Source organism: Vanacampus margaritifer, chromosome 9 (genome assembly GCF_051991255.1).
Source record: "Vanacampus margaritifer isolate UIUO_Vmar chromosome 9, RoL_Vmar_1.0, whole genome shotgun sequence".
NCBI classification, from domain to species: Eukaryota; Metazoa; Chordata; class Actinopteri; order Syngnathiformes; family Syngnathidae; genus Vanacampus; species Vanacampus margaritifer.
The window spans coordinates 12,881,189-12,901,457 of record NC_135440.1 but is presented as its reverse complement, the minus strand read 5'-3'; the positions used below and the strand labels follow the sequence as shown (position 1 = coordinate 12,901,457).

Sequence of the window (20,269 nt, the reverse complement as noted above, 5' to 3'; positions counted from 1 at the left end):
GTTGGGTCAAAACCCAATTTTGGTCAAAAAGATTTGGCTTGGTTATTTTGAGCCATCATTTTAAAGAGTAAACTGTTGGGTCAAAAATAACAGACCCACTATATGCATGAGGTCATCAAAACCTCTCCGTCAATCAAAAAATACTGTGTGTGCAGTATACAAAGATAAAATGTCTGACACTGTTCATGTACTGGATGTCGTAAGTATGTGCATGCACACCTGTGCTGTGGTCGTGGAGGGTGGGCAGAAAAAGACCAAATTACAAACAACTAATATTGTTATAAAGTACGTACGTGAGCAATTATACACAATGACATCGTAAAAGTCATAGAAACTTCACAAGACAAAATACAGCAGCACATGCACGCCGCCGTTCAGGACTTTTGAACCCTTTAATGTCTTGACTGAATGCAGCACAATGTTACACCACAAGTCATTATTGTTGAAATACTTGAAACAGGACTCCTTCAGGTTTTGGGTCAGACAAAAGCTTATTTGGATTATACATGGACTGTAATTGTCATTGAGATCCTTAAGGCTAATATGTATCTTCACGGTAACAAAGTAAATACTTTATACATACATATTACATACATACATACATACATACATTTTCTACATTGCTTATATTGTGTAGGCTATATATCATAAATAAATACACTTGTCATGTATCATAACTATCATTAAATACAATACCATAAAATCTCCCAACAACACATGAACTCAAAGCTACAATAGGCTATCTATATATAGTTTAGCTCATAATACATATCGCATCATTCATTTGCAGATTAGCAAAAAGCAGCCATTAAACAGTCTTGAGAGTGCTTTTCGATGAGTGCAATTAAAGCTTGATGCTTTTTTCTTTTTTTTAGATTGAAACATAAACTGTTAAAATAAAGATGGAATATATTAACCAAGAGAACAAGACAGCTCAGTTAAGGTTAAACCTGGAGTTTTCGAGTCTTTGGTTGTTAAATCAACAGTCTGACTGATTTAGTGCCAATGCACATATAATATTTCATGCTACATTAATGTACATTTTTGTAAGATTAAGATTACATTTTACTGTGAGTAAGTAAGACAATTTTAGTCAATTCATTCTCAGGACACAATTTGTATTAAACGCCTTACTTACTGATGGTGCTGATGTGCCAAACATACTAAATTGGATCTTGACACGCTCTGCAGCAGTCTGCATCTTATTTAGGCACATAATATTATAACGTCATTTTTGTAAAACTATGTGTTTTATCCCCCTCATAATGTTGCGATATTAGCCTGATAGTTTATTCTCATTTTTCTATTATGTTATGTTAAATAATAGCTACTTTGCGATTCGGTGTTGCCCTAATACTGTTTTTTAACATTGATGATGTTTTATAACTTGACTACTAGTTTGAGTTTAGCTGAGCGTTGTTGTTTTTTTTCTTAGAAAGTATTATTATTGTTGTTTTATCGGAATATTTTCTGTAGTTTATTTCCTGTATTTAACGTTAACTATGTGAAATGAGTTGCAAGTGTTTTAACAGTCATTAAAAGAAGACAATACATTAATTAAATAAACATGATGTAGGCTTGTTGTAGACATGTTTGAATGTTCTAATCAACATTTTGTATGTTACAACCCCAAATTAACAATATTTACTATTTCATCATCATTTGGGGGAGAAAAAATAATCTAATGCTTTGTCAGCTTCTTCACCTCACATTTTAGTCATTATACACAATATATGAAATTGAACTATTACATGCAAAGTGAAGATGAGCAACATGCTAAAGTTATGCAGCATCATTTTGAGTATTTCCGAGAAGATGCAGGTGAAACACCACGCACGGTACCAGGTTCAGGTTCACTGATGTCAAACCAAAATGGGTTTACACACAGCTTCACACATCCACAGTTGAAATTAAAATCACACTACGATTTCTTACAAGATTTTTTCCGGCACTTTCAAAATTTCTCGAGCACTCCTCTCATCTCTTCTACGTCATATTTCAGACCTTTGCTGTGCATGCATTCATTGAAACGTTCACTTAAGCATTCAGACAACCAGCCAGTGATGAAGCTAAGGGAGGAAACAAAATAAGGCGATGAATTAAACGAACAATATACAACCGACCAATTAGTCACTTTTAAGCATGAGAATGTAACTCTGGGGAGAGATTTGTCTCAAAAATATTCACACAAATACATTTGTGATTTTCACGTCTTTTCTAGTTTTGTGTGTGCATTTTCCATGACTTTTGCTTGAGAGTTGTCTAAAGTGTGTTCTCCAGAAAAATAAATTTAAAAATTTAAAAATTTAAAAATTTAAAAATTTAAAAATTTAAAAATTTAAAAATTTAAAAATTTAAAAATTTAAAAATTTAAAAATTTAAAAAAATAAAATAAAATAAAAATAAATAAAGTGTGTTTGTGGATCGTCGTGCATGCACATTTATTTTTTAGACAAACATTACACTGTTTTGAGATTCACATGGACAAGCCCTCAATATGTTCACGTGTGTCTAAGGCCCGTTCCTCCTCCGCCCACGGGGAGGCAGTGTTGCTGTCTCCATTGAACGGGAAACGAGACGTTTCTCGTTTAAAATTGGACATTGAAAAACATAAATCGCGTCTTTATCTGACCTTCCATTATGTGTTTATTTTGCACAAGTCGAGAAACAAAATGCGACCTTTTGTTTGTTTCCCTTGAGCTTGTTTTGCCGTCACGTGAAAGATACTCTTCTTCTGCTGTTAAATGTTCTTCTTCTACGCTAAAGAACAGGAGAAGAAGAATGTCTTTCGAGTGAAGCTAAAACAAACTTGAGGGAAACAAACTATTTTTTGTTTCCCGATTTGTGCAAAAGAAACACATAATGGAAGGTCAGATAAAGACTCAATTTATGTTTTTCAATGTCCAATTTTAAATGAGAATTGGCTCGTTCCCGTTCAATGGGGACACCAACACTGCCTCCCAGTGGACGGGGGAGGAACGGGCCTTAGACACATGTGAATATCTTGAGGGCTTGTGTGTGTGAATATCTCGAAACAGCGTGACGTTTGTCTCAAAACGCGACGATCCTCAAGCGCATTTTTGACAACTCGCAATCAAAAGTCATGGAAAATGCACACACCAAATTAAAAAAAGACATGAAAATCACGGATATATTTGTGGATCTGAAAAACATGTGAAAATTATGAATATGTTTGTGAATCTGAAAAGCATGTGAAAATTACGGATGTATTTGTGGATCTCAAAAACATATGTGAAAATCACAAATTTATTTGTATGAATGTTTTTGAGACAAATCTCTCCCCATATATAACAACCAAATCAGTACTTACTGTAAACTGACGAACTTCTCCATTGTCTACCAGATGATGTTCTGTCTCTGGGGTGATGGCATAGGCCAGTCTCTGTTCCAGTAGAAAAGACAAAAATTGTAATTATTCCCCAAACACTACCGAAACTTGACAGGGACGCGAATTGGCTCAGACTTACATCACACAACTTTCCAGGTAGGCGGCAAAGCTTGTAGAAGGCGTAAAGGGGCACCATGGTCATGGAAGAAATGGCCAGGCACCATCCCAGCACGTTAGCCCAAGGAGGAAACATGTAGGTGCCATATTTGGGTGGGTTAAATGTTGCAAAGCTCACTACCACCATAAACTAAGAGATTTTGGGGGGAAGAAAACATAAAAAAATCAGATAAAATCACATTCCCGAGGACAATGTGAATTGAATGCCAAATCGGGAGTCACATTCGCTTTAATCAGTGCCAAAGAAGCAAATCTCAGTTTCAAAACGACAGGTCAGCTGAGATAGGCTCTAGCTCACCATCACCATCGAAAATGGATGGATGGATATTTAGTCTTTTGGGGGGGCTTGACATAAAAATGGGGGCATCTTGATTTTTATGCCAGGTCAATTCCAATTTATCGTGTTTGTGTATTTTGGTGGATGGACTATGCCTCACTGGGCGATGATACAAGTAGATGACATTTTAGACTCGCAAAAAGTAGGTCTAAATGTTGGCGCAGGCAGGCAGATTATGAGCTCCGCAGACATGTGTGATGCGTGCCATTATTTTGACATCAATATGACAGCAATGTGCGACAATCCCTCTGAATCATTGTAGGGATCTGAATGGATTATTATCATTATCATTTTAAGACTATTCTAAAAGCACCCCCTCAGACTGTGCGACGCAACTATGTTGTTTTGCCTCCACCCATGCACCACTCACTGTACAAAATTACATGGGAATATCCATCCAATAAATTGCATGTGTCATATTTATTGATTATTTTTTTTTAATGACTCCTGTGAAAAAAGGTCATTGAAATAAAGCAATAAATGTAATGGCGGCCCAAAACGATGGGATGAGAGATACTCACCAGGAGAAAGCAGGGGCTGATAAATTTCCAGCACAGCCTCCAGTATCTGCCTGGCCTCTGACCAATCATCTCCTCGATGTCGTCACTGAAACGGTCCACCCCTGGAACACAAGTAAACAATCAGAATGCATTAAATTAATTAATTAATTAATTAATTTAATTAATTCATTTGTTCAACAAAATCCATTGACTATCAGTGCTAACTCATTTGACCTTTTATTAAAAACTACTGACTTGCCTTCTAAATTCAGGTTTTAAAAAAAAAGTGTCCACAAATTATAAATGGTACATTTCTCAATTGTATACAAAAATACAGTTATAGTCCTGGTTATAATACAATACAGCACAAGTTCACTTTTCAGAGCTTTCCTTCCCAGAAGGCATCTCTTGCTGCTGAGGTTTTTATTGAGATGGACACCAGAACGAAAGACCACAGTGGCCAGGGTTGAAAGGTTCTTGTTCAAGCTCAGAGGAAAAGAAGAAAGGGCTCACCGAGGCCGCAGGCTTGATTTATCAGGCCTGCCAAGGTCGAACCCCACCAAAGTGGGCCAATATACAGACCCCTCTGCCTGAGGCCGAGTTAGTATTGAATCCTCCCAATGAGGTGAATGGACATGTGAAAAATAACCCAAGACAGGAGTTCAAGTCGCGCTTCATTCCCGACCTTCAGATTGTTTTTATGATCATTTCGCTTTCAAAATTTTCTGCTGACACGTTCTGGTAAGTGGATAGGGTACAACTTTGCTCTTCATCTTTTCTACATCTCGTTTGCAGTGCATAACTAGCATATTCAAAGTAAGCAGTCAGTATTGATTACAATTTCCCGGATCCTTACGACGGCAGTCACAACATGATTATGATCATTTAATAGACAAATTATGCCTCAAGCAGGAGGCACACTGAGGTGGTCACAGACTGAAGTGGCAAAAACCATTAGTGTGTGTGGACATTTTTGTTTCTTTACACTTGGGCCTAATAGAACTGGGTCACATTGAGTCACAGCACGTCCATACGGACAGATTTCTCATCAGGGCCCTAATATAACATCAGCATTGCTCGCCACGATAATATGAATCCTCTTTTTGTTTCCTATTGTTCAATCACTTTTTCTCACCATAAAACCACGCAATACCGATGGCTTCAATAAGCACTCCAAACAGAATGGACGTCCCTGCGGCAAAGTGGTCCAACAGAGTAAACACGTACATCCCACCCTACAGTGACAGAAAAACAAAGACAATGTCACGTTTTAACCCAGTATACAGATTGAAGATCTTAGTTACATAATTACATAACGAGTGGAAATAGTACCACACGCTCTGAGTCTCAGTACGATACTTGCATTTGTAACACACAAGAGAGAGATGAGGAAGGTGGCGGACACAATGAAGAGGGTGAACAGCTCTCGGTGCTTGTGGAGGCATTTGAATTCATCAATCAGACCGGTAATGACGGACTCCATCCCACCCATCTAAAAGGTACAGAAGAAGAGGAGAAATGTCTTTTACACTGCCTCTCAAATGAAATACTAAATTACTGTACATAAAAATCTATGACTATCATATAATTAACATGTCCTGTTCATCTGCTTGGTCATGCAGAATGGTGGCTATGTATCCCTTATTAGTGCTGTCCCTATCGAGTATTTTTAGAATTGATTAATCATTATTCAATCGATTAATCTGATTCATTTTAATTATAATAAAGTGCATTATAAAAGCTCCCCCACCCCCCCTGATTACTGTTTATTAAGTCATTCAAATCCCTAAACGGGTGACGCACGCCCTCGAGGACCAGATCTTGACACGTGTGCTATTAAGTGTGCCAATATGTTGGCAGGGGCAACGTTCCCATCAAAACAATGTATGGACAGACATGGCGGCCATGTTATCAGAAGAGAGAGTCCCTTCAAATGTGATGGATAAGGAAGTAAGGATAAAGGTTTGGATAAACTTTAAAACAGTTGCAATTTTTTTTTATTATGCATTTACAATAATTTTGTACTAGGCATTTTTATGCTACAAAAAAACAACAAGAACTTTGTACTGTATTTAGGTCATGTATAAAAGTACTTTGATGTCGCATTAAATCAGCTATATGGAACATATATTGTAAGATGCTGTCAGATGACGTTTTAAAGGAAAGTGACTGTATACTTACAGCACTGTCAATGCCTAATGTCAGGAGCATGATGAAGAAGATGACTGCCCACACTGATGAGCCAGGCAATGTAGCAATGGCTTCTGGGTAAATAACAAACACCAATCCAGCCCCTAAGCAGCAGAAATAAAAACAACATTATAAGTAAATTCACTCTAAAGCCAACATTACGTTTTAGATGTGGTTAAAGGTCGGTATCAAAAAATGCGGTGGTGTCAAACTTTACTATATCTTATTTAGAAGTCATACTAGTCTAGTACAGTATGTTACTTTTCTTGTAAAGAGAAAATACAATGGAAGTAAACAGTATGCAATGGGATTTTAAATAAATACCTCTTTTAGAGCGTCTGTCAACAGTACACAGGTAACGTAACTTTCAAAACGTTGCTTGTACTGGATCCCATTATATTGTGCATGCCTACTCACTGTTTGGTATATATTGCATCCAGTGTCACTTCAATATGTAGATTTGTTGGTAACGTTTATCCATATTACTATTTAAAGAATTTAAATTACTGTACGTTTACGAGTTAATCAGGTTGTCAAACTCATGACATAAAAAGCCATTACATAAAAAATAGTGGTATCAGCACCATGGACAGCTCTGACAACCTGTGAATAATTAGCAGAAATAGTGGCAGCCAAATACAAACACTGTTTGTATACATTGCTGAACCTCAGTGAGTTTCTTCTCTTATCTAAAAATGAGCATGGATGCACAATTTTTAGTGGTTCAGAATCAGCTGTTCACACACAAAAAAAAAACAATGCATGAAAATGGTGTAATTAAAAAAAATAACATTCCCAGCAAACAATTAAATAACAATAATAAAATAAAAAAAAAAAAAATGAAATAAAAATAATTAATAAATGATCATTACTTTAAATAAATAATTTAAATAAATATTTTCAAATAAATAATTATCATCATTAATTAAAAATCATCTATAATCTATAAACTGTGACACTAAAACATCAACTCAAACCGTGAATTTTGTGTATCATTGCAATAGCAACATACCGTCTCTCGCGACCGTTTCCAGAGACACATTGTGCTTGTGTGACATGTAGCCAAGGAAGGAGAAGACAACAAAGCCAGAGAATAAGCTGGTCAAAGAGTTGATGGAGCAGGTGATGATGGCGTCCCTGCATCATTCAAACCAAATCCGATGAAGATTGAATATGAAAAAGACAGAATGCAGAGTTGATCATTATTAGTCCATCATCACCATCTTGATACAAATGACCAATCAACACTTGCATTATTAACTCATTCACTCTTAGTCATTTTCACTGAAGCAATCCCCTTCGCTCCCGGCTGTTTCACTGGATTTTGATTGATTATGCACAGAATATTGTGTTTTATTGCTATAAAAACATGGAACCTACCAAAAGAAAGATTAGAGTCTCTTCTTTCATCAGGAAAAGTATATTTCTATCTGTTTCCATTTTGCAACAGTTAGCATTAGAATATAGCTAAGTTTCATCACTATTCACAAATATGTTTAAAACAATGTGGGAAAAGAGCTTTTTGCAACATGGCCCTGCTTGATCTCTTATACTCTGTGCCACCTGCTGGCCGTTTTTGTAATAACTACCATTGCTTCAAGTGTTCTCTTCAGTTCAGAGGCTGCATCAAAGCCTTATGTATGCTCTAGCATAACAAAAAGAAAAAGAAAAAATGTAAACAAAAACGTGCAATTACGTTTTTGGGACCATGGTAATATTTAAAATAGAACATATTTATTCCTTTTTGGGTACAAATGAGTTAAGTATGTACCTGGTCTGCAAAATGAATGGATTAAGAGTATAAATTATATCCAACATTTATGGTAATTATTATCACGATGCTACATCAATATCAAAACACAACATAACACCAAACACCAAACAAAAAAACAAGAACGTTCTAGGAAGTTTTTTTAAATAATGGCTGATGCTTATTTTGTGTTACACAACAATATGTGAAACACAAGGCAGGTTTCAAGGAGCTTCAAAGGCTTCTGTAACTCACTTGTGTGAGGCAACTCCTCACGCGAGCGTCTCTTTACCTGTAGCAATTGTTGCTGAATTTGTTGTAGCTGGAAAAGGCGATTAGCACACCAAACCCGACTCCCAGCGAGAAACATATCTGTGTGGCGGCATCGATCCAAACCTGCGGGGATGGGTGACAGAAAAGGTACACTTGTGTGAAGCGGCAAACAAAAGGCACAGGGGAGGAAAGAAGGCAGTATTAGGGATAATTGCAGGAAACTCATTCAACGGCAATAGATGAAAGACGCTTGTGAATACAGGGGTAATTTTGCAAATTACAGCGCCATGCATCTATCTAATCTAATTCTCAAATTCCCTGCAATGTGTGTGTCTCTTTCTCTTTCTTTCTCACTTCCTCTTTTTTCTCATATTTGAGTATTTAGTTGCAGATACTTGAAGATGTCGTTGGCAATTTTTTTATTTCTTGCTGATTTTTACTCCTTTGCCACATAAGAACAACATGGAAAAATGTTTTTGGGGTTATCTCATGTTTTTATTTGTTACAGTGGACGCCAGGATAATATGGCTGTAACGTGTTGCAAACTTACCAAGCTTATATGTAACGTTGTTAACATGAACATCATGCAAATCAACTTGCAATTGTGAATGGTTAGCTAGGATCCAATCATGAGCCAGAAGTGTTCATCTAAATTATGCGTTTTATTGGTTTAGAGACGCAAAATATGTCATGTCCACTGCAATCATTTATGGGTCCGAAGGGGTTAATTAACCCTATAACCCCAAACGTATGCTATTAAATATAAGACATTTTGAGCCCTCTATTTCATGAGTATAATATTTTTTTCCCATTAAAATCCTGAAGTATATGGTCTGACACATGCATTGCACGGATAATCCATTAGAGGGCAGTATCACACAGCTGAAGGCTTTTTTAGCGACCTGTCAAGATCCTCCGCCCAATTGAGAAAGGTGAGACATCTATACTTAATAATAGCGGGAAATGTTTTTTCAGATTTTTGGAAATACTAATATGTTTGATATGTCTGTTTATTATTATTATTATTATATTTTTGACGGTTATAAATGTACAAATTTAAAGCATTGTGACTGGATGTATCAAATATGACACAAATCAAAAGTCATGTGGAAGTTAATTTTTTTTTTAGGTTTGTTCAAAAGGACCAATAAATACTCTATTTACAAAGAATCTGAATTTCCTATCATATATTTCATAGTTTAGGCTTTATAGGGTTAATTATTTTGTTTTTCGAGTGGTAGGAGTTATTTTATAGTTGCAATGGCGTGGCGATGCCATGTCAAATGTCTCATTATTGTCAACTCCCCAGATTGTAAAAGATGTCTGGACCAAATGTATTATTTTCATGGCTGTTTATCTATTATTCTACTGTTAGTTTTTATAGAAATACAATGAAGAAAACAAATGACCTTGCACAGCCAAATTTAACAACAAAGCACCAAAGCCAATGATTGTATTTTGCAGTCGCAGTTTTTTCCCCAATGCTCCTCTTTTCCCTTTACAGCCAATCTCCCTCCACACTCGGGTTTCCTGCTTTCCACTTGTATCTCACCTTGGCATCACAGAGTTTCAGGAAGTCGACAGACAGGTAGGCCTTAATGCCATCCTTGGCTCCGGGCAGGGTGACTCCTCGGATGAGCAGCACAGTCAAGACTACATAGGGCATGGTGGCTGTGATCCACACAACCTGAGAGGGTCACAGAAGGCAATCACACACATGCACGCACAGAAACGGAGACAGAATAGATGCACATTATAGACACATCAAGATGGCAACATAAACTACTGTATAGGCATTCTAGCAAGTTTAGTTTAAATTACTCGGTTAAATCCTTCAACCAACTGTACATCTACAGTAGGGGAGACCGAGGTTAGTTGTATCACGGGTAAGTTGTCACATTGCAATTTTCTTGTCCACCAGAGGGCGAAACGAAAAAGTGGAATGCTAGTTTTCTTCGTATAAATGGTCTGTCTGAGAAGACAGTACACATCAGCACATTGTGAGCTGAGATGAGTGCCAGTTATCTGTTTTGTACAACCCAAAGTAAAAAAAAAAAAATCAACTTCATATATTTTGAAACAGGTGTCATATATAGACAAATTCTAGCAGCAAATCATGTGGACTTGTTGGAGGAGAGATTCAGACATCTTGTCATGCCTCAGTCACTGCTCTGTTTTAAGCTAACTTTAAACTAGAACATGAATTTAGCCAACATTGTAGTTTGGGGCAACTTGTCTCAGTCATTTTAGGGTTTGTTGTCACATATGCAAAGAATGGTGTGACAACTTACCCATTGGTGGGGCAACATGTCACATGTTCTCTCCCTCTATTTGATGGCTTATAACTCTGCACTGACACAAGGTATGAAAATGACATGAATACAAAAAATATACCCACGACTTTGGTCTTTCATCTGGCATTTTGTTTATATATGATGTATTGATTCCAAGAAATATATAAAATTATAAAAAGTGATACAACTAGCCTCAGTCTCCCCTACATACAATGTTTGTTGTCCTGCTTTCTTAATGACCACAATCAGAAATGACATATTTCAATTCCCTACCTTGCCAGACGTCTTGACACCCTTCCACAGACTGAAGTAAAGCAGAACAATGACCACAGCGAGACAGGAAGTCAACTGCCAACGTGGACGACCCAGATTATCGATACCATTGCTGTCCTGAATGTGGAGCACCCCTCGCCTATGGGAAGGTATATTCTGGTGAAAATCAAGTGTATACTGCCACAAAAAAATGTATAAAAAGGAGTTCTTGCACTTAATGCTGGTTTGCTGTTCAGCAGGTTTGTGTCATCCTTGAGTGGTAATATTTGAGCAAGACAGACTTTTGTGCTAGAAAAAAACAACAACATCTCATTATGTGGTTATTTTGTTGTTTGCTTCAATCTATTTCCAAAATGATGTTCACTGCTTGCTGCAACAATAATTGCCCTACGGGGACACAAATAAACTTGAACTTTGTTGCTGGGTTAGGATAGTGGATCTTTTATAAATGCATTGAGAAATTTATTATAAAAATGTAATGTATTAAGAGTACATATGTTGCAGTTATGCATGTATTTTGTACATATTTAAAATGACATTTTGTCATCTTGTTAGGAAGTGTGTGATCCTATGCATGCATTGTTGATTTTGACAAGAAATTTTAATTTAGTTTCAGTTTTTTGACTGAAATTTACGTTTTTGTCATAATTCAGTCATCTGATAGTATTTTAGTTTTAATCCAACTTTTGTTGACGAAAATAAAGAACAATTTTACTTCAAGCATACATTGAAACCTTTTACAGGAATTAAACACACCTATTTGTAACTGTAGTTTAACAAGCAAGACACATTTAACACAACAGTGTTTTTATTCAACTTTGTTTCAATGAAACATGTTGAACTGACAATAATATGCCATCTTAAAACTTAGTTTTCACCTAAATAAAAAAAAAGTGCATAATTGAGTGAGATTAATCTCACAGCTGCTCAATAAACGTACACATGTTTGAACATTAAATAAAGTGCAGTGAACAGTTTCTGAGTGGTTCTTTTCTCCCACCCGCGTTTAATTCCTTCTTCTGATTGGAATTTGTGAATTTCCGTCACTGTGTCGTTTTCGTTTTAGTCATCAACAATCAATTCTATGAAATAAAATGAGACATGCCCCTTGAAGTCCTGGTGATGTTAATGCAATGATTTAGATTAATCCAGATTCAGCTCTGACAGATAACACAAAATGCAGTCCAACTGTCTGCTGGTGGCTCACTGTAAATAACACACTGCCATTCCAGCTATACTTGATGAAAACCTTCAACTGTCACAACAAAACAACCCCTTGCTCACTGGAATAGAAGACACCTGGCTCGCGCCTGGTCACATGGATTCCAAATGAATATGAATGAGAAACAATATTCACAACATCAATACTAGAGACATCAAACTAAATGACAATACTAAATCCTATATAAATTACACCTGGACGACAATGTCAATGAAAATGGATTATTATTAACGTTTCAGTCTTGATCATTAAGGCTTTACAGTATTTATTGTACTAAAATGTACTATAGTCAAGTGTATATCCACTGTCACACTACCGTAAATGGTGAAGTTGAGCCAACTTACTCAAAGTACTCTTGAGCTGGAGTGGCCTTGTAAATGTCACTGATTGTGCCGTTGTCGGCCCAGTCGGAGCAGTTAGGACTGTTCCATGTGTTGTTGCAGTGCACCCAGGGGAGTTCGGCAGTGAACGAGGAGAAGAGGTAGAAGAGAGCCCAAGAGATGATGACATTATAGTAGAAGCCAACATAGAGGGAAATGAGGATGACTGTGAATCCTACGCCTGTGGAACAAAAAACAGCCATTCATCATTTAAAGTAAACATTCCAACATTTGAAAGTGATATACAAATGAATGTGTATTTATTTATTGAGAATGTAACTATTGCCTAATATCACCCTCGTAAGAATAGTGGATGCAATGGTTGTTGCCTTTTACAGTATTTGCGCCACACGCGGCTGTGCCGCCGTGTTCACTGTTTCTCCATCTCCACTGACATTCATCCTCCCTCCCTTTTCTTCAGATACATTGATCTTGAGAGAAACCGGCTTGTTGATCGGAATAATTACTGCCAATATTGGCATGTGTATGTATGCATTTGAATAATTACTGTTATCCCCCCACTGAGAGGCAGAGAATGACAGGGTGGGAAGTGTGTGATTAGAACGTCAATGTCTTCTGTGAAACCCTGACAGACAGCACATGTTCACAGACAGGAGGCCCACGCTTGCTTGCATACACACACTAGTTTATTTTACTATCTTTGTGGGGCCATCTCATTGACATAATCCATTTCCTAGCCCTTTCCTCTAACCCCACCCAACAAAAATGATTGCTTACCCCCATTCCTTACACTAACCTCAACCATAGCTCAACTCTAAAACCAAGTCTTGACCCTCAAAAAGAGGTCTAAACTTGTGGGGCCCTGCAAAATGGCCCCACATGGACGGGTAAAATCCTGTAATGTTGGCCCCACTATGCAACAAAAACAAGACCACACACACACACTCTCTCTCTCTGTCACACACAAGATGCTTAAACACAACTATGAGCCACCTTCAGCCCGACAAGGACATTACTGAACACAGTATGGATGTCTGGTGGCATGCGGAGAAGCAACAGATGGTCTTAGTGATGGTCTGTCAATTTAATTGCATGTAAACAGACCATCACCTCATAAATAAGCAAATTAATTTTCATGTATACACATACTTACGCAAAATAGATCAATACATAGATATAAGAAACAAAAGCAAAAAGTAAAAAAGAAAAGAAAAATAATCCAAACAAATTGCATCCTTTGCCTTGCTCATCATTGTTTTGAAAATCACCTGCAGAGATTGTCAGCAACTGTTTGACAAAAGCACTCGGACAATCAGGACTAGAGTCTAAAAGCCTAATTTTCATTTGTTTTCCATCTGAGTGCAACCAGAACCTGATGTTTTGGGAGGATAAACAATGCCTGTCGACGCTTGACACAGACGAGTGAACAAAAGGAGGACTGGCATGCGAATGGGCAGGCAAGTGGGCAGGCAAGCAGACACGTGGAGACGAGGGAAGTCAAATAGTTGACAGTGCAGTGGGAAGGTAGATGGACACATGGACAGACGGGAACATTGATGAATTGAGTGGATCAAGCAGGCAAACCATGTACAGTATAATACATAAAGAAAAAAAAAAAATATATATATATATATAAATATATATTTTTAATTCAAATAATAATATTAATAATAATAATAATACAATATATACATTATTATTATTATTATTATTAATATGTATTTATTCATTATTATGAATATTACAAAGTTTAATTTAAATTGTTGAATTATTTAATTTTATTTTGACAGTGTCTGTTCAAAATGTGTATTGTCTTTAGAAATTTAAACCAAATATCAGCAGTTTTTGATATACCGGTACATGCATTGGATCTAATAAGTGTGCGTGTGTGCATGCACCATTAAAGTCATACCTTTAAATATGGGGCATATTTTCCAGACCCCTGCCGCTCCCTCTCTGTTATACTGTCCCAGAGCCAGTTCCATGTAAAAGAGAGGCATGCCTGCTATCACCATAAAGAACAGGTATGGCACCAAGAAAGCACCTGAACACACAGAGACATATTTTAGTTATATTTCCAAAACAGACATGTCAACAACGCATGTTTAGCAGTTTTAAGCATCCTTCAGAGCAGGGTGTGAGCCTTGACTATGGCTACAGCTTTTAAACCTAATGAGAGCTCTATGTTAAACAGCCATAATTAGTGACCATAATTGTTGGAGCTAATCTATTCAGAGCAGCTGTGGTTGCTTTTTTATCCTTATTTTGATCTCTTGAAAGGCTTGAAAGAATTGCTGAAAAGAAAAAGGAGATGATAGGGGAAACTTCCACCTTCATTTCACCTTTTCCAAATCTCTTTCACTAAAAACGTAGACCATGTCACCCCTTCATTTCCACCTCAGCTATTTTAATAGAGGAAGTTGATTTTATGTCACACCACCAATTCCTCCATATTTCTCCCATTACACCCAACTTTAAGCTTTAAACTCACCTCCTCCATTTTTGTAGCAGAGGTAAGGGAACCTCCAGACGTTGGCGAGATCCACCGCAAACCCGATCACCGATAGCAGGAAGTCAATTTTCTTTCCCCAGGTTTCCCTTTCCTCCTCACCACTGGGGCTGGTTTGAGATGTGGTGGGAGCCACAAGGGTAGTGGAGGTGAACTGGACCCCATTCTGCTCCTTCACAAGGATCAGCTCCACCTGGGAGGTTTCGATTCATGAGTTACTATGTCTGCCCATGTTTGGCTATTTCAGTGTCGTTTTCAACATAATCATGATAAACACTGTAAAAAAAAAAACGGTAATTTTCCAGCAGCTTGGCCGCCAGAAAAATACTTAATAAAAAGTACAGTTTTTAACTGCAATTTTAACAGAATTTTATGTAATATAACGGTATATGACAATAATGTGATCTTTCAAAACATGGCCAACACCTGATGAAAATTTTTCAATTGTAACAGTTCACTGTTAGGGTAATTCATTTATATAGCATTTTTCCACCTTACGAGGCTCTCAAACCGCTTTACATTTTGACTAGTCATTCATGATGACACAGCATTAGGGGTTCAGTATTTTGCTCAAGGATACTTCAACATGTTCACCAAGAGGATCAAATCCACAACCTCAGGGATACCAGACAACCACTATACTCTATCCACACTGCCACTGTTGCTTATAATTTTAGATCTCATGAAATGTATACTTGGTAGTGGATGGATGGAAAAAAAATATTAATTCACAAAGAAATTATGGTAAAACTAACATTTTTTTTACTGTTAATGTCTCAGTATATATATATATATATATATATAGAGAGAGAGAGAGAGAGAGAGAGAGAGAGAGAGAGAGAGAAGAGACCGGGGCTAGTTGTATCACGGGCAAGTTGTCACATTGCGCAATGAAAAAGTGGAATACTAGTTTTCTTTGTATAAATGGTCAGGGGTTGTATACTGTCTGAGAAGAGAATAGCACATTGGGAGTTATTTGTTTTGTACAACCCAAAGTAAAAAATTTCAACCTCATATATTTTGAAACAGGCGCCATATATAGACAAATTCTAGCAGCAAATCATGTGGACTCGTTAGAGGAGAGATTCAGGCATCTTGTCATGCCTCAGTCACTGCTCTTTTTTAAGCTAAATTTAAACTTGAGCAAGTATTATCCGACATGGTAGTTTGGGGCAACTTGTCTCAGTCATTTTGGGGTTTGTTGTCACATATGCAAAGAATAGGCCAATGAAAAATGCACTTCTGGCAATTATGTTATGTATGACAGATTGTTCTTCAGATTATGAGTCTGAAGAGTGAGGAAATTAGTTTGCCAGGTTTTGTTTCATTGTTTAAAAATAGATTTTCCAGTTTCCAGAACTACAGTATTCGCACATTTCAGGACTTGTTTAAGTTTCTTGATGAACCATCCTTCCATTAACCAAAATTATGTATTTAAAAAAAAATTCAATTCAATCTCAAATTTCCAGTTTAAGGGATGCAAAATAGGTATTTGAGGCTGAGAGCTATGACCTTTATGCCAGCAGTTCCTAAGGACTTTAATCTATTTCATAATATTTTATGTTAAAGCTTGCTCAGTGGTAATTTTCAAGATCAATGATAAACAATTTCTCTGGTTGTAAAAACAAACAAACAAAAACAGGAAATCAAGGATAATTGTGTCCTTGTTCTATTAGTTAAAATCCAATGTGACATCTTACCCCATGACAACTTACCCATTGGTGGGGCAACATGTCACATGTTCACTCCCTCTAATTGATGGCTTAATACTCTGCGCTGACACAAAGTATGAAGTTGACATGAATACAAAAAATATGCCCAATGTGCTGGTACAGATTTTGTTTATACAGTATATGATGTATTGATTCCAAGAAATATCTACAAGTATAAAAATTATACAACTAGCCCTGATCTGGTTTTAAAGTTGAATTTTACATTTTATTCCAGTAAATAACAGACAAATATTTGTGAAATTACAATACATTTATGAACATATTTTAACAATCAATATACGTATTTCTAATGAAGTTTTTTTTGTTAAAGAACAGAAATACTGTGTTTTTACAGTTAAAGTGGTTTGACATGCAAAATCAGAATTTATTTTTGTAAATTAAATTTAAAAAATAATATTTTATAATATTAGATAATTTTCTTCTCATGTAAAGAAACCAAAATATAAAAACTATTGCTCAGTGTAATGCAGTGCAGTTCAGCACCACCTCACAAACTTCATGCAGGACATTTTCTGAACCTTTCTGAATATTTACTGTTATGCCATACATTTTGGTACATCTGTAATGAAATAATTAGACTGTATAGTTGTGCTAATATACAGTAAAATGTAATGAAAGTAGGTAAACATGATTTACATTAACATTCTCTCACTTTGCACTCAAACTCACATTACGCACTTCATGAACAACAATCATTGAATCATTTCTCTTCCAGTTGAGCACACATTTATAATACGACACAAATGCTGCATGTACGTTTGCACTGACCTCTTTGGGACCCATAGCATTGGAAGGTTTTTTTTCGGGGGCTACGACTGATGACATCAGGCTAATTGGGACTCTATCCTTCAGCTTTCGGTAAAGGCAAATAACCCTGATTATGGAAGAATAGAAAAAATATAAGCAATAAAACATAGCACTATTCCCCTGAAGACCTAAGGTCAACAAAATACACCCATCCCTTTTCTAGATAGCCCTTAACCTTAACTTCAATAAGGCTGTCGTGCTAACCAGTACCCCACCAGTACAGCCCAAATATTGTATAATCAGCCTAATGTAATTCACTTTAAACTGTTTAATGCCGTTAATATAAAGCATGTTGCTATTTGTTTCTGCATATAAAGAGATCAAGAAGAGAACCGATAGTGATGCAGGAAAAAGACAAGCACGGGAGGGTGTGGGGTTATACGTCTCTCCAAGGCCATCGCTGCACGCTCATTACACTTCACACTTGTTGATCGCCATTTTGATAACAACTAACCTTACTAAGCTCGGCACATCATTCACCTTTGAGATTAAGAGTTTAGCTTTGCTTCACTAAAATTAACTGTGAGTGTAATATTATAAAATAAACTATTACAGGGATTATCACCAGTATAAATCCTCAAATGGTTAGAATTTCTGAAATATACAGTTTTAATTAAATACGTCAACATACGGCAATGTTTTATTTCACCAAAGCAGTTCATTAAAAAAAAAATGTTAGTAAACATTTAATCAATATAACAAAAAACAACCTTTCAATAATACAATAATAAATGCGATTCACTATAAATAAATAATTAATTTGGCTTTGCAAACAATACCATACGATTAAATTGATTATTAGACTACATATGACAACAAGGTAAAAAACAAAAACAAAAACCTCACCGTTGACCCGTATCAAGTGTAAAGCTCCCTCAGTTGACAATTTGGTCTGTCAACTTCCAGTTGTGTTGACGTTCCTCACTTGGCTACAAAAAAAGTAATTGACATATTTACTGTATGTTAGAATTCAGAAACTATTCCAAATGAAACAAACAAAAGTTCAAAAATCCCAGTGACCGATAAGGCTAAAGAAAGAAAGTGATGAAAAGAACTGCTAGTGAATGATGAAGTGGTAGCCAGAAGACCGTGTGGTCTGCTGTAGTGATCTGTCTGCAGGACCACTCTTGAAATATGAGGAACAATCAACAACACCCCCACCACCACTCCATCCCTCTGACCCCTCCCATCCTCACCATGTCTTTGTCTATTCCTCCTCTTCACCATCCAAGTCAGTGTACATTTCCTCTCTGATGAGAATCATCCTGTCTCCCTGGAAATTGAGGATGTTAAAACAGAAAATATTCAAGTACTTTCTACTGGTGTAATAATTCTTAAACTGTTGGGCAAATTCCACCCTTTCAAAAGAAAGGAATCATTTGCTTTATCACTCCTGTCAAAGACAGCAGTTGGTTTATGAAAAACTCATTGACATTCTTTACATTTAATGTATTTATTGACATTTAAAATATGATGGCAGAGGTCCGATTAAAATATGCAGCAAATTGTAGACTGTATAATGTGGCCACTGGTTATCCTAAATAGTGATAAAAGGGCAAAGAAAACAGATCTATAAAAAAAAAAAAAATTTAAATAGGAGAATGAGAAGTCTTTGGATCATATGTAATGATTTTGATTTAAGACTAATTCTAAGTTCCAACCAATACTGGTATATTAAAGTATCTTCCAGCCCAAGAAACAGTTTTATGTGAGCTTTTCTCTCTTCTAACTCCATCTCAAAATATGTACAAACTTCAATTTCAAAGTGAAGACGTTGTGTAAAATGTATATAAAAACTGAATACGGTGACTTTATTCAAATGAATACACTTTTAATAGGCTACATGTTATTTAATGTACAAACAGGTGAACTTATCATTTTGGCAAATATTCACTTATGAAATTAATGAATGTCGTGTGTTCCAAAAAGGTGGTGATGTACAACTTCAGTTGTTCAACAATCTGGGGTCTCCGTTGTCGGATTTTGCACTTCATAATGTGCTACGTATTTTCAATGGTAATCAGGTCTGGACTGCAGGCAGGCCAAGTAGGTACTTACGGTCTTTTACTACTCAGCCACAGTGTTGTAAATGATGCAGAATGGCATTGTCTTGCTGAAATAAGCATGGACATCCCAAAAAATACATTGCTTGGATGGCAGCATGTTGCTCCAAAACCTGCATGTACCTTTCAAAACCAACACACCTTCACAGATGCTGGCTTTTGAACTTTTCACTGATAGCGATCTGGAAGGTCCTTTTCTTATTTGACAGGGGGGACACAACGTCCATGATTTCCAAAAACTATTTGAATTGTGGACTCGTCAGACCACAGCACTTTGTGCCAGTCCATTTCAGATGAGCTCAGGCTCCGAGAAATGGCCAGCATGAAGTTATTATGGATGGCTGATGATGAAATCCCGAGTCCCTAATAAATTCCTTGCAACTGTCTTGCACTTCTGGTTCACACAACTGTTCACAAGTGTATTCAATTGAAAGTAGGCTGAAAATGATTT

At 36.6% G+C, this 20,269-nt stretch overlaps 1 protein-coding gene across 1 annotated transcript; it reads right to left on the bottom strand.

Annotated features, from left to right (window-relative positions):
- Window positions 1-373: 373 nt before the first annotated feature.
- Window positions 374-18,866, bottom strand: slc6a3 (solute carrier family 6 member 3). Its single transcript, XM_077575330.1, has 16 exons — window positions 18,602-18,866; window positions 17,717-17,822; window positions 15,198-15,408; window positions 14,619-14,750; window positions 12,710-12,926; window positions 11,144-11,282; window positions 10,129-10,263; window positions 8,596-8,699; window positions 7,566-7,690; window positions 6,545-6,657; window positions 5,727-5,855; window positions 5,499-5,598; window positions 4,385-4,485; window positions 3,489-3,656; window positions 3,332-3,403; window positions 374-2,069 (listed from the first exon to the last, which is right to left on the bottom strand). The coding sequence occupies exons 2-16, from the start codon at window positions 17,771-17,773 to the stop codon at window positions 2,046-2,048; spliced, it is 1,827 nt and encodes a 608-aa protein (XP_077431456.1). The 5' UTR covers window positions 17,774-17,822; window positions 18,602-18,866; the 3' UTR covers window positions 374-2,045.
- Between the last annotated feature and the right edge of the window lie 1,403 nt (window positions 18,867-20,269).